This window comes from Microtus pennsylvanicus, chromosome 7 (assembly GCF_037038515.1).
Source record: "Microtus pennsylvanicus isolate mMicPen1 chromosome 7, mMicPen1.hap1, whole genome shotgun sequence".
Lineage (NCBI taxonomy): Eukaryota > Metazoa > Chordata > Mammalia > Rodentia > Cricetidae > Microtus > Microtus pennsylvanicus.
In genome coordinates this window covers 120,297,650-120,312,494 of record NC_134585.1, presented here as the reverse complement: position 1 = coordinate 120,312,494, position 14,845 = coordinate 120,297,650, and the positions used below count along the sequence as shown (strand labels likewise).

At 44.8% G+C, this 14,845-nt stretch overlaps 1 protein-coding gene and 2 pseudogenes across 1 annotated transcript; 1 reads left to right on the top strand and 2 right to left on the bottom strand.

Annotated features, from left to right (window-relative positions):
* Positions 1–625: 625 nt before the first annotated feature.
* S100a11 (S100 calcium binding protein A11) lies at positions 626–5,367 on the top strand. The gene is made up of 3 exons (XM_075978268.1): positions 626–762; positions 4,114–4,266; positions 5,078–5,367. The coding sequence occupies exons 2-3, from the start codon at positions 4,120–4,122 to the stop codon at positions 5,231–5,233; spliced, it is 303 nt and encodes a 100-aa protein (XP_075834383.1). The 5' UTR covers positions 626–762; positions 4,114–4,119; the 3' UTR covers positions 5,234–5,367.
* Positions 5,368–9,305: 3,938 nt separating this feature from the next.
* Positions 9,306–9,707, bottom strand: LOC142854089 (thymosin beta-10 pseudogene; annotated as a pseudogene).
* LOC142853924 (histone H3.3A-like) lies at positions 9,601–10,126 on the bottom strand (annotated as a pseudogene).
* Positions 10,127–14,845: the final 4,719 nt, after the last annotated feature.

Sequence of the window (14,845 nt, the reverse complement as noted above, 5' to 3'; positions counted from 1 at the left end):
TTGGTAAAAATGGAGAATTTTGAAATGCAGATGGGGTCTTCATGTGTGTTTCTTTTGGTTTGGATTTTAGTTTTCTTTTGAGACAAGGTCCTACCCTGTAACCCAGGCTGGTCTGGACTCACTCTGTAGCCCACAGGCTGGCCTCACACTTGCAGCAATCTTCTGCCTCAGTCTTGCCAGTGCTGAGGACCCAGGCAGAGCCACCACGTCTTACTTGTCAAGTGCCAGGAACTGTGAGTCTGAAGGAAAGAGGAAACTGCCAAGGAGGACGGCCCTCCTGGAGCCACGAGTCAGTAGCTGAAGCTGGCGGCAGACATGAAGACCTTCACACAAGGCCCCATTCACATCTTCTCTGCAGTTTTCTGGGTCCCCTCAGAGGCGTCACTCTATGTGACAGTCCTAAAGTCCTACCAAACAGACAGGGCAATGTGACTTGTCGTGATGTTGAGGACCTAGGGTTAGAAGCCAGAAGTGCTTCATACAATCCTCGACATGAAAGATCATGTCTCAAAAACAAAAGTTTATTAAATATCTTCAGTGTAGTAGAATAGACAGGACAATGGGTGTGTGTATGCCCGAGTCCAAGCAAAGCGAGTTCAGAAGGCAGTGGGGACAGGCCAAGGCCTGCGGAGGGGCGGGGGCGGGGCGGTCCCGGCTTGAGTCAGGCTGAGGGGAGGGACCCGGACCCCGGTCGCCACTGCCACTCCCGTACCCGCCGCTGTCAGCCGCAGTCGCCGTCGGTCCCCGCTCCTCACCAGCTTGGTAAGCCTAACTTTTAAATTTTTATATGTTTTCTCCCTTCCTTTACAATGAAAAGAACAAAGGGCAAAGTTACCCGTGCTCTAGGTCGGATGTACTTTGGACTAACTTGTGGACTTGGCAGAAAATAGATCAGGAAGAAGAAACCGTGTGGGAGGCAATTAGAGACAGTGGAGGGCAAGATGAAGCCCCCAAATTACACCCTAATGACAGCCTGGGGGAAGAAATGGGGACTTTTGTTCTCTGGGGCAAGAAACGGGCTAGGGCTGGGCGTGGCCGCTCGACTGGCCGCGGAGCCGGGGCTGGGTGTGGCCGCTGGAGTCGCTGGAGTCGCCGGAGTCCCGGGGCCAAGCGCCCCTGTACCCAGCGGGCGGCCGAAACCTCGGCCGGAGTCACCGATTCCGGGAAGGCCCGGAACCCCGCTGGAGAGCTGGGGACCCCGAGGGAGTTCTGGACGGCGTCGCCAGGCGTCCGTGCAGACCAGAAAGTGAACGTTTCAGAACTTAGCCTTCCCGAGTTCTGGGGAATCAGCTGCGGCAAGCCGCGGGCAAAAGGCCAAGGCACAGGGACGTGCACCGAAACTGCCGCCCGTTGCAGCCCGGGGAACCGCCGGCGAGAATGTGGGAGGAGGCCAGTCCCTCCCAGCCTGCTCCTTCCTCTCCCCTTTACTTCCTTCTCTGCCATCTTTTTAGCCACTCCCTCATCACCTGCTTGTCTCCTCTCCGCTTTTCTAACTTTTCCACTAATTCACCCCGAAGGTCTACCTTCCTTTGTCTCTCCAATGAAGAGGATCCGCAAACTTTGGAGAATGGTCTAATTGGGCTTCTGCTCTACCACCAAACTAAACATAGATTTTGTTTTTAAATGGTTGGAAGACAGTTGAAAGGAAAATGATCCCTTTGTGATACATGAAAATCATATGAAAATCTAATGTATAAAGTTCACAGGCACTCCCACATCCTTTCTCTTTACGTGTTGCCGGGCTACAGCGAAAGAGTGGCAGGACCCTATGGGGCCTAAAGAACTAAAAATATACGCAGCTGCTCCTTGATTTAAAAAGAAAAAAGCTTGCAGACCCAGCTTCGATGTGTCCATCGCTTATCACTTCCGACTTATTTTTTCCTTCTTCCTCTTTTCGTCACTCCGGGGCGCCTTAGGCCGAGCGCGAACAGCTTGCGAGGTGGAGGGTGATGGATGGGACCCTGCATGCTCCAAGGAAGAGTGTTGGCATTGGTTAAAAAGGAACTGGTGTGATTACCTCTTTCTCATGTTCCAGTCAATGGGAGGTTTTCCTGGAATGTTGACTGTTTAGGGAGCGTCTTACAAATTCTTTCACTGTGTCCTTTCCTCGTGTGCTTTCTCCTTGCTGCTTCTGTCCCCATCCTGTAGAAGGGCGGTGGTGTGGACAGTGCCCCTTTCCTTCAGTCACTGCTCCCTCCACATGGGCAGAACCTCCCCACACTCCCAGTCCGTTCTGCAAGCAAGGAAGGGGAAGGAAGCCTCTGCAGGCATGGAAAGCAAAGCTGGACCCATCGGCCTGGAACCTTCTCCCAGTTCAGTTGTCCTCCAAGCAAAACTTCTGCTCTCACGTGACACGCTAGTAGTTTGGCACGGAGAGTAGTTCTGATTGGAGAAGCGTGTTGTGCAAACACTTGTTTCTAGGCTGCAGGGTTTTGATTTTTTTTTCTCTAGTACCTGAACCTACCAACACTTTTCTCTCCTCCTTCAGTTCAAGTTCCCTATAGGGAAGCTTAAATCTCCATTGTGACTGTGTAAAAGAATTGATCTCCAGAAGGTTCAGGTGCTCTGAGCGTTCCTAGGTGCAGGGGCCACAGCAGTGCGACTTCGATGGTAAAGTGCCTAAAGACAGGAGGTGCTAAGAGGGGAAACGGTGTGAGTGTGAGTGTGTGTGTGTGTGTGTTTATTGCCCGCCTGGAAACTTCCAACATTTGTATCCAGGAAATCAAAGGCTAAATTCTAAGTTGCAGTTGTTAACATCCATCCAAATCATAATTATTAACTTCAAGAAGAAACCTTCAGGGTGTGGCTCCACGGGTTCCAAGAAATGTTGCAGTGGTGCCCTTATCCACCAGGGGGAACACAACAGCTCAATTCTGGGCTCTGCCTTCAGCGTCCTGCTGGGATGACTCAACCCAGTAGAATTTCCTTTAGGAGTTCTGCGGTGGGAAAAGCAGAGTCCTGCACACGATTTGAACTGATGCTCTTCCTGGTGCAACCACAGCTCTGGCTCAACTCTGTATTAAGAAATTCCAGCAACCATTCCTGTGGCACTTGGACGAAACAAAGGCAGATGTCAGCAGAAAGAAACCCTGGAGCCGAGAGCCTAGGGGTGATCTGCCATGATAGCTCCCCTCTCGTGTCTCAGTTCTGCACAAATAAAGTTAATGATATATAGTTGTCTGCTTCACACACACACAGAGATGGGGGAGGATGGAAAGAGAGAGGAGAGAGAGAGAACACGAATGGTTTCACTAGGTAGCCCAGGTTAACCCGAACTCCGTTTTCCTCCAAGTGCATGCATCCCCACACTTAGATGAATATACCTCTGCACATCTACAATGCCCTTTCTCCCTCCTGGTGCATAATTACAGAAATGCTGTTCGTTTTCTTCAAAGAAATGCACGGGTTTCGAGAGTTTGCTGTTACTTTAGTGGCATCTCAATCATCACAGCAGCCTCTTCATGCACTTGGGGAATAGGTCAACGTAATCTCCCTCCAAGGTTCAGTGTATGTGCATGTGTGTGGGGGGGGAGAATGTGAAGGCTATGTATGTATGTATTCATACTAAGTGTGTGTGTGTGTGTACAGGCTATACATGTATCTACTCACACTGTCTAAGTGTGTGTGTGTGTGTGTGTGTGTGGTACAGGCTATGCATGTATTAACTCACACTAAGTGTGTGTGGGGGGTACAGGCTATGCATGTATTGACTCACACTAAGTGTGTGTGGGGGGTACAGGCTATGCATGTATTGACTCACACTAAGTGTGTGTGGGGGGGTACAGGCTATGCATGTATTGACTCACACTGTCAAAGAATATCAGAAAAGTTTCTCCCTTATCCGAACCGTCCAGTGTTTTCAAACACTCCGAGGGTCACGTGGAACGCCATACTGCACTGGGAACGCATACAGTAGAACTCCGAGAAACAGGTCACAGAACGTCACTTTCTGTGGTATCTTCACTTCTCTGGCCCCCAATAAACGAGCCAGACTTTAAGAAACTGCTTCAGCTCAAAATGAGGCACCATGAAGCGCCAGCACTCTCAATCTCTAGCCTTCATAATCCTCAAGATAGTTTTAAGCTGAGCTCTGCATTTTTGTTTTCTTCAAAGGCAAAAATGTCCAAACCCACAGAGACTGAGCGATGCATCGAGTCCCTGATTGCCGTTTTCCAAAAGTACAGTGGGAAGGATGGGAACAGCTGCCAACTCTCCAAAACCGAGTTCCTCACCTTCATGAACACGGAGCTGGCCGCCTTCACAAAGGTACCTGTCCCAGCCCCCATCTGCTGATTGCTCACCAACAAAGCAGGAGCCTGGTGGAATGCATAAGCAACTGCCTCCTTCTCCTTAGCTCCGGGCCTCTGCCTTTGCTGACTCTCTGGACCTTGGGGTGAGCTCCATATGAGTCATAAAATTGCCTGGCACCGGGAATAGCATGTGAAATGGCCTGTAATAGAATCACTTTAAAATTTATTCCTCCACCCCAAAGACTGTAGGGCAGCCCTGTCCTATCAGGTTTTCTGTCCAATAAGGTTTCCTGCAATGGTGGAAAGAATATTCTATCCTTATACTATTGATGTAGTAGCCACCGTTCACATGGTTGTGCCAGACACCCATCCTACTCACTTGAAATATAGCTAATGACTTTATAAGTTAATCTAAATGCAAATCTAGATAGTGGTGTGTGTGCGTGTGTGTGTGTGTGTGTGTTAGAGACTCAGATCAGAAGGGTTGGGGAAGGAGGCTTCTTAGGCAGGTCCTATAACTTTCTACCTGAAACCACTCACTTCCATATGGTTTACATGTGAGACTTATATACAACACTTTTACAAAGTTTAATAACCCTTAATGTCACAGAAAAAACACAGGACAAAGACAAGGAGCAAGGAAGTTCAGGTTCATTTCCAGGTCTGCTGCTAAAGCAGGTCCCCTCTTTGACTCTGTTACTTCACATTGAAAGGGGGGCTATTAATAACCCCTTTCCTGGACCTTGTACTGTATTGAAAATGAGACGTGGCAGCGTATTTGAAAGCACTGTAGAAAATGAAATATAAAGACGTCCTTGTCTTTGCAGAACCAGAAGGACCCTGGTGTCCTGGACCGCATGATGAAGAAGCTGGATCTCAACAGTGATGGGCAACTAGACTTTCAAGAGTTTCTCAACCTCATTGGTGGCTTAGCCGTAGCATGCCATGATTCCTTCCTCAAGAGCACCCAGAAGCGTTTCTAACCTTCCCATTTCCCTTCCAGCCACCAAGTCATCACATCCTCCCCGACCACACCTGCACTGAGCCCACCACAGCTGACATAACACGCAGCCTGTTCCTGCTAGCACAAATAAAACATTGTCAGTTTTTTAATGTACACTGAGAGTCGGTAGATTTGTGTGCGGGAGGGTGACATGCAGGAGTAATGTAACGGAAGCCGTTACCAGACGCTGCCTGGTCAACAGTGAAGACGCCTCTTGGGTGTGTACAAAATCGGGACCCTTGGAGGACACAACCAGAGTCAGGTCATGTTTCTAAGGTTTCTGGGCAGAGGGCATTTGTTGTCATTATTCACTTATTAAATGTCTGTGTCACAGACCCCGAGGATACAGACAGTGAAGGTCCTGCCTTTGAGTTCTAGTGGGGAAGGGAACTAGAAAAGAGGATTGTCTGTGTGAGGACAGATGTCCCAGGAAGGAGAGATGATGACCATGTCACTGTGGGTGCCCATCATCTATATCACTGCTGATATAGAAAAGATAGAAGCAGCGAGCATTCAAGGCTAAAGAGGACATTTCAGGAGACGGAGCTGGGAAGGTTAAGGGACAAAACAGGGCAAGAACTGCCAGTGCTTCGTGTTTGGTATGAACGTCCTCACCTATGACTGTCTCTAGCTGATATAAAGTCCTCAGTTTCCAGCCCTCCAGAAAGCTACACAGAGAAAGCCTGGATGGATGGCGGGGAGCCAGCAGATAGCAGAGAAATAAGAGAGAAGCAGGTCTCAGCAGTGCATGCCCTTCCCAAGGAGTTAAACAAAATGGGCCAGACTGTTTGTGAGGTTGCTTTAGCCTGTAAAGATCCAAAATGAAAAAAGTCAGTGCCTCGGGCGAACTGGCACCATGCTTTTTCATATGAGTACGGCTTCCTCGGAAGGCTTTCCTAAATTGGCTGGAGGGACATAATTAGGGGATGTCTGTAACCTGTAAAGGTCTGCATGTTCCTTTTGCCGGGGCACCCTGTATTAAAAACAACAACAAAACCCTATCATTACCCCAGTGAAGAACTGGAAAAGTATCAAGCATATTAATGCTACACTGGTCTGTTGGCTGTGCTACAAGAAATCAGTGGCTCCCATCAGGGTTCAAGGAGACTAACTGGGTGATTTTTTGTTTGTTTGTTTTGTTTTGCGAGACAGGGTTTCTCTTTTGCTTTGGTGTCTGTCCTGAAACTCACTACGTAGAGCAGGCTGGCCTTGAACTCACAGAGATCCACCTGCCTCTGCATCCCAAGTGTTGGAATTAAAGAGGTGCATCACCAGCACCCAACTAACTGGGTGATCTTTACTTGCTTGGTGACACCAGGTTCTGGTAAGAACTAAGACCAGTTAGTATCAAGCTATTAACTGAGGATTCCAGCAATAAGCCCACATGGAGTGCCTGCTTTCCACAAAGAAGAGGAGGATAGAGAGGCACTAGGAAGAGGGCTTGGGTTGACAGAGCGAGAGTACTTTGCTGAGCGTGCCATTGAAAGATCTCGTACCAGGGACACATACATCTGCCGCCTGGACTTCAAAATGGTCTCCCAGACCGCTTTACATAAAACAGTTCAAGGAGCTTTTGTTTCATGTATTCATGAATTAAGCAAATGCTAATTTGAACAGTAGGACAGGGTTCATATTGTCTCCCGTGGAGTAATGGAAAAGGCAGATAAGATTCTCGTTCTTGAGAACTTTGCGCTCTCGGGTTCATGGTATGGTAGGCTGTGCATTTTGTCATTAGTTGAGGCAGGGGCAGTTCTTTGCCCAAAGGCCAGTTTTGCCAAGAAGAAAACAAGCTCTAAATGGAGTGTCTTTGATACCAACATTTTCTCAGGAGTAGATCAGTGCTGTCAGGAGCAATTGTGTCTCTATGCATTTCAAGAACCTGACTAGTCTAACTGTAGTAGGACAAGCAAGAATGATTATTGACCTGTAATTACTAATGTCTATATATCTTAAAGACTAAGGCTTCATATTAAAAAATTAAACAATATTTAAACAAATGTGCAGCCAATGAGGACAATGACATCAGCATGTAAACAATATGTAAGTATTGATAAGAGGTAGAAATGTATAGTCCAATATGGTATGTTTACCCTAAAATTGCATCAACATACAAAATATCTTAAGCAGACGTAGAAACATGCATGCCATACAAATATGACAAAATTACTTTGCATAGGTGCATAAATATAGTAACAGAAATAGTAGTATATTCAATATAACAAATATAATTTGAATTTGTATCAATATATAAGAATCTATACCAATGTAAATTGTCTATAATTAATAGCTCACAAGTAATCTCACTGTTGTTATTATTATTATTATTATACTAATCTACTTATTATCCCATTCAATCCAATCCCACCTTCTTTTGGAGCATAACAAAGATTTATTTGTCTGGGGATAAACTCACAGAAAGAGTAGCCATCAACAGTCCTCTGAGTTCACTGGGAACTGGACCAGAATCCAGCTGCCAAGAGGCCCAAGCTTGCTTTTCATCTGTATTTATAGTACATAACACCACACCCGAAGTGAGCTGGTATCTTAAAGATTATTGGCTGAAGGAGCTCCATCAGCACCACATCATGAGGTGCAGGCTTTGAGAGTTTATAACATCACCCCAGTTTCTGTTTGGTCTGCCGTTTCATGGTGTGCAGATACAACATGATCAGGGAGCCGTTTGCTTCAGCTACTGCTGCCATGCTGTCTCCACTATGGACTCTTACCCTCTGGAACTCTAATCCAAAACAAAACCTTTTTCTTAAGTTGCTTTTGGTTATGATATTTTATCACAGTAGCAGCAGAAGAAGGCAAGAAGAATGCGAAGGAGGAGGACAAGAAGAAAAAAGAGGAGAAAGAGGAGGAAGAAGAAGAAAAAGAAGAGGAAGAAGAAGAACAAGAAGAAAAAGAAGAACAAGTACAAGAACAAGAAGATGAAGAAAAAGAAGAAGATGATGATGAAGAAGAAGAAGATGATGATGATGATGAAGAAGAAGAAGAAGAAGAAGAAGAAGAAGAAGAAGAAGAAGAAGAAGAAGAAGAAGAAGAAGAAGAAGAAGAAGAATCAGTGTAGCTCTGTGTCTAATGTCTGAGCCTTTACATTCTGAAGGCTTACCTGCTGGGCCCTCTAGGTTACTCTCGGTACACAGCTCTCTCTGATGACTATTCCACAGCTATGACATCTCTAACATCTTGGGGATTTCCACTCTAACCAAAGCTTCACTTTTACAGCTTCATGAATTGCCTTTTCATGGTTTCACATGGACTCCAACCCTGCTACACATTTCTTGACCTCAGTGGTTCTCTGAAACCATGGAGGAAGGATCCATGACCCCTTCATTCTTGCATCTTCCATGTCTCCAAAGATATTATCACCTGGATGATACAGTTTGGCTGCCAACTTGAGATGGGCCATTGCCCTCTTTCATATGCTGAAGCAATTGGTTTCTAGGAGAAAGCAACTCTTTTCAATTTCTCCTTTCACAAGCTGAAAGATCAGCTAGGTAGAGTCCTACCCTGAGGGTACTCTTCCCATTGTTCCAAGAAAGAACTACTGATTCCTCCTTAATAGTGCCAATCCCCTTAATTCCACCCCATGTTTTCTCACAGGTCTTGGCTATAATAAGCTTCTTAGTGCTCTTTTTCTCTCCAAACTCTGTGTGTGGTGTTTTATTTATTTATTTCCATCCTATTTGCTCTCTTTCATTGTATACCTACATGAGTTATCAGTAATAACCACATCACAGGCTCAATGTTGGGCCATTTTGAAATTTCCTCAGCCAAACAAACACATTTATTATTTTAAAATTTAGCCCAAGACTAGTTCTTAGGATATAGGCAGAAGGCAGCCAGATTCTTTGCCAAAATGCTATCTGAACGAAGCTTCAAGCCTAGTTCATATAGTCTTTGTTTTCCATGAAACTTCTTGAACCTGGCCTCTACAACCCTCAGTACTCTCAGCATGACTGTCTCCCAGGCTCCTGCTGTGCTCACAGTGAAGCTTGAGGCTCAAGTCCTCTGAAGATGATGGGGTGAGTCTCTAGTCTAGGATTTCAGGACATTTCATTCCTCTTTGCCTGCTCAGTGGTTTCTGGGGTTGGCAGGATCTTCTCCTGCACCTCTTTTTTCTCCAACTTGACCTAACGGAAACTGGCAATTCCCCCCACATCTGGGTTGTGTGCAATTTTCTTAAAAGGATCAGTGGCATCCTGCCCTGAGCGCAGGCTCCTGGCTCTCTACTCTTTCCCAACAAGAAAATGTGTTGCTGTTTTTTTTTTTTTTTTTTGAAAATGAAAGAACTGCCAATACCTAATTCCTGTCTCTTATTTTCCACTAGCAATCCATATACTTAGGTACCTTTTGACCCCTTGGAAAAAATATCTAACATTCAGAACTACTGATAACAGGAAGAAGAGGAAAAACATATTTTTTGAGAATGAAATGTTTCTCCTCATAGTGGACTCTTAAGCACGTTCTTCGCGTATGCGGCGTGCTAGCTGGATATCTTTTGGCATAATTGTTACACGTTTGGCATGGATAGCACACAGGTTGTTATCTTCAAAAAGGCCAACCAGATAGGCCTCACTTGCCTCCTGCAAAGCACCAATAGCTGCCTCTGGAAGCGCAGATCTGTGTTGAAGTTCTGAGAAATTTCTCACACCAGACGCTGGAAAGGGGTTTGTGAATCAGAAGTTCGGTGGATTTCTGATAGCGTCTGATTTCAGGGAGTGCCACAGTTCCAGGCCTGTAACGATGAGGTTTCTTCACCCCTCCAGTAGAGGGCGCACTCTTACGAGAGGCTTGTTGTAGCCAGTTGTTTCCTAGGTATTTTACCACCAGTGGATTTACTGGCAGTCTGCTTTGTACGAGCCATGGTATGAGCACCTCCTTACTTACCTCCCCCTCTTTCTCCTTTGGCTGGAGCTTGGCAAGCGAGAGGCAGCACTGGTGTTAGAGAGTAGCGGCAGCGCGGCTACGGCTGCAAACATGCTGTTGTGGTTTTATGTTGAGGCAGTGTGTCTCAGGGTAGATAAGGTTAGTCTTGGACTTGTTATCCTCCTGCCTCAGCCTCCCAAGTGCTGAGATGAGAACTGTGCCACAATGCCTAGATAATGAACAAAAGTGTTTCATATTGAAGGAGTCTAATGCACTTAATATTTTTGTTTTATTCTTTTGATGTCACATCCAAGAAATCATCACGCCAAGTTCAAGCAAAGATCTATAGTCATGGTTAAGACTCAGGCAATCGCGGTGAGACTTCTGTTTAGAATCAAGATGGAAAGATAAAGAAAACCCCATTCTTCCAGGCAGGTGCTTGAGGGAGAAAAGACAACACTCATGTATAGCAGTGAACTCTATGAGTTTCAATACCATCTTGCCTACCCGCCAAGTAGGGTATGGTCACCATACCAAGAGATAGAAATCTGAAAGGATTTTAGCATGTATATGATTAAAACTTCAAATAAGTAAAGCAAAAAAATCCAAATGCATAGAAAATAAGAACAAGAATACATTTAAGAAAAAAAGAAACATATAAAGATGTTATAAGTTAAATCATTATACAAACATATAAAGTCTCCTGAACTGAGTGTTCTACCGCCCAATTTACAGCCCAGCTCCAATGATAAGAAGAGGACTTCTTCCTTCCCACTGAGCCTCAGGAAGAGCTGAGTGACCTCCCAAGGACCTTATTGTCCTGCCCAGTAAAGGTAAGAGAAGTAAAGTGTGGGAAGAGGACCACACCCAAGGAGTAACTGTGATCATGCATACTTTGATTCTGACTCTTCTTAATCTCATAAGCCTCTCCCTATCACCACTAAGGGGTTCCTGGACGGCCTCAGTCAAGCAGGAATGTTGGGAGGGAGAGGCAAGTCTGCACTGGTTGGGAAGGGCCTTCTGAATGACCTCAGCAGCCTGGGAACACAGCCAGCTTGGGGGAGAAAGGAACCTCGGCTGGCCTGTACCGCCTCCTCACTTGGGAACAAAGCCAAAGATGAGAAATGTCCCTGTTCCAGAAGCACTGCCTTTCCCTGTAGCAGCTTAGACTCAGTACTGTCATGACACCTCACCTAGAAGTCACCATGGTTTCCAGCAAGAATGCAGAAAAACAAACAGAAAGGACAAGGCCTCAGGAATGTTGCAAGTCCACGAGCTGATTAATTTTTAGCAGAGGAAGAACCCTAATCAGAACCCTGGGAAAGGTTAAATTAACACAGCCTCAGCAGCAGAGGTGGCAGGGTGGTCAAAGCTGGCTTCCCCTTCTCACCCTTTCTCCTGGAAGAAGAACACAGCATATGGATGAGAGAGATAAAACCAGGAATTAAGACTTTCCCCAAGTCTCAGAGCAAAGTAAGATGGAAGGTCAAGTCAATCTGACTCTAAAGCTTGACAGTGACCAACGAGCTCTTCCCTGCTCTCTTCTGTTTGCCTCAACCCCACATGTTCTCCTGTATTTCCTTGGGATTTGTTGTTGCTGTTTGTTATGTTTGGTTTGTTTTCCTTAAGAGCCCTCCTCCCACCCTGATCAGATAGCAATGCCTCTGCCCTAAATTCTTTCAGCATGGTCCGTGGAGCACATCAGAGCTCTCTGACCTGCTGCCTTGGTCCTTAAGCAGTAGACCCAGCCAGATCTCTGTGGAATGCATGTCGCTTTGGTCCTTCTGCAGTAGACCAGATCTCTGTGGAATGCAGCAAAGCTCACTACCATGTCGCTTTGGTCCTTCTGCAGTAGACCATATCTCTGCTTCTAGGTGAGGCCTGAGGTACTGCATTCCTGTCAGCTGTGAGGCAGTGGTGAGCATTCTGCTGCCTGGCATGGACCACACTTGTTGAAACCAAGATCCAGTAGATAGTTACACAATATACTTCTACCAAGTGTATTTACCAGAAGACAATAATTATCTCTGAAGACCCTTTTTGCTCTTGACATTTCTATACTGTACATTTTTACCTAGTGAAACTGCACCCCCTCTCATTTATGTGTGTATGTGCATTCTCTCATGTGTGCACACAAGGATGTTGGAGGGACATGCTATACATGCACATGTGGAAGCCAGAGATTAATTCCAGGTGTCTTCCTCTATTTCTCTTCACTTTATTTTTTTGGGACACGGTCATTCACTGAAACAGGAGCTCTCTGATTGGCTAGATCAGCAAGCCATCAGCCAGCATGGTTTTCTTTTTCTTTTCTTCTTCTTCTTTTTTTTTTTTGCTGTTGTTCGTTTATTGTCTGTCTTCCCTCTCAGATTGAGTCCTATAAGACAAACATTATATCTTTATTTTTTTTATCCATTATGTTTTAGAGTTACAGGCATATAGCTGGCGCTCAGTCAGTATGTGAATAAATGTGCCTCCCCAAAGTGAGGGCTTCAAATAAGTCTGTTTCTCAGTATACAATACACAGAACTAGTGGTTCCAAGATACTTAAGGGCAAAATCCAAAGATGATTGAGTGTGGCACAGAGCAGTATTTGCATATTATCTATGCAAGTCCCTTTATATTTTTAGATTAACTATAGATTACTCGTAATATACAACGTGATATAAAGGCTATGCAAGCCATCGTTTCACTGAGTTCTTCAGAGAATAGTGATGTATTCATGCTCAACACTGATGAAGACTTTTAAACTTTTCTTGTGTATTTACCATCTATGGTTGGTTGAATATGTACCTGCAAAACTCAGAAGGTCAGAAGCTCAACTTTATTGGTTATTATCCTCAAATTGATGATAAAGAAACAGAAGTTAGGTGGCGAAAAGCTAAGTTACAGAGCTAATGAATGGGAGTCCCTGAACTCAAATCTCAAATGTTTAGTCTTCTATTTTACAACATTTACTGCTCCATTGAGTATTAGTGAGGAAAAAAATATTTTGTTGCTTGTTGGGTCAAGGCGATGGACAGATGTCTCATAATGAGAAACCACTTTGTCCTTAGCAGACCTTGACAAAGCTCAGTCTCGTGCAACCACTGCTACCTTTAGAAAATGATGGAGCCAAGAACCTGAACATCTTTTAAAGCACATCAGATATTAACTTATTTGCTTGTCAGACTATGTCATATATTTTAGAAAGGGAAATGGGGAAAGAGAGAGAAGGAGAAAAGGAGGAGGGCGATATGGAGGGAGGGAGGCAGCAGTACCCAAACCGAGACAGAATGCAGTCTATAGGGGAGAATCCACACATCCACTCCTAACTTGTAACAGTGAGCCAAGATCACTCTCCTCGGGCACCACTGTAGTCCCCTGGTCTCCACTGAGAGGATCTTCCAGCACCGAGGAAACAAAGTTGTGCACAGCTGGTGACAAGGGGCAGGAACCAAGGAGTTGCATCCAACTCTAGGCTAGGGAAGTCTGTGGAGCTTCAGGAGAAATACAGGCCTGTATTTCTCCCTCTATTTTTGTATAAGAGTATGCTTATATTGTATTGATACATCTATCATATCACAATGTACATTTCTACCTCTGATACTATTTATGTAATAACATTGTTTACATTTGATATGTAATGACAATGTTTACAGGTGAAGATCATTGTCTTCATATATTGCACAGTTGTTTATTCTCTTAGTCTTCAAGTTAGATAGGTATTGAGAATTATATGTTTGTCATATTTATTTTTAGGTTAATCAGGTCTTTTAGATACATAGAGATTATATTTAGTATAGATAGTATAATCTTCAGCCTCTTCGAAGAGCTGTAGAAAATGGCCTTTAATCTAACCTAGAATTCTGTGCCAATGAGACACAATTACTCCTCGCAACGCCACTCTACTCCCGAGAGAACGTTGAGCACCAAAGACACTCCACTGGGAGCTTGTCTTCTTGGCAAAACTGGCCTTGGGATTAAGAAAAGCCCATACCTCAACTACTGACAAAGATATGAAACAGGATTGTCTTATCTTGCCAAGACAGGGTAGGATAATTCTAAGAAAGTTCCTTGCATTTATTAATGGTATATCAGTTATGTTAGGCCTTAGCCAAAGTTGGTTGATTCACCATTGCAAACGAGACTTTGGGTGATTGCCCAGGTAGTCAGTTGTCTCTGTCATTTGTTGCACATGTTGGATATCTCTCGTTTGTTAAGTAATATTTATTCCCTTCTCAGATCTTTGACGGAGTTGAAGATTATATAATTGTAGTTACTCTCTACATAATTTAGACTCCTTGAGATAGAATGTTTAGCAAAACTTTTGTTCTCAATATTGTTTGTTATATTTATTATTTGTTATTATTGTATATAGTTGTATTTGGTTTAGTTCTGTCTTATTTAGACAAAAGGGGGGGGATGTAGGGATAAGTCCAGCCCCTTAGGGGGTGTGTCTGCCTCGGGCAAATGTTTACTTATAAATCGGGCGAGTGGGAGCCCGCGCGCCCCTTCTGCTTTCCTGGTCTCCACGGGAATGGTGGTTCTGTAAGTCTATTTCCCGATTAAAGCTGTATATATTTTTACAATCTGTCTGCATTCATTTACGCCGTTACAAGGCCTCAGTTGGTGTGTCAGCCTTTGGCTCCCTTTACCGATTTCCTCAAATGCAAGGAACTCATCTCCTTCCCTGGAGCTCCCAGCTCAGTATCGGTACCCAACTCCCAGCCATGTA

What these genes read in the sequence shown, in the direction of transcription:
- S100a11 (XM_075978268.1), top strand. Translation starts at nt 4,120, where the DNA reads ATGTCCAAACCCACAGAGACTGAGCGATGCATCGAGTCCCTGATTGCC. An exon ending in AGCTGGCCGCCTTCACAAAG is followed by an intron (nt 4,267 to 5,077) that starts GTACCTGTCCCA and finishes TTGTCTTTGCAG; the next exon opens with AACCAGAAGGACCCTGGTGT.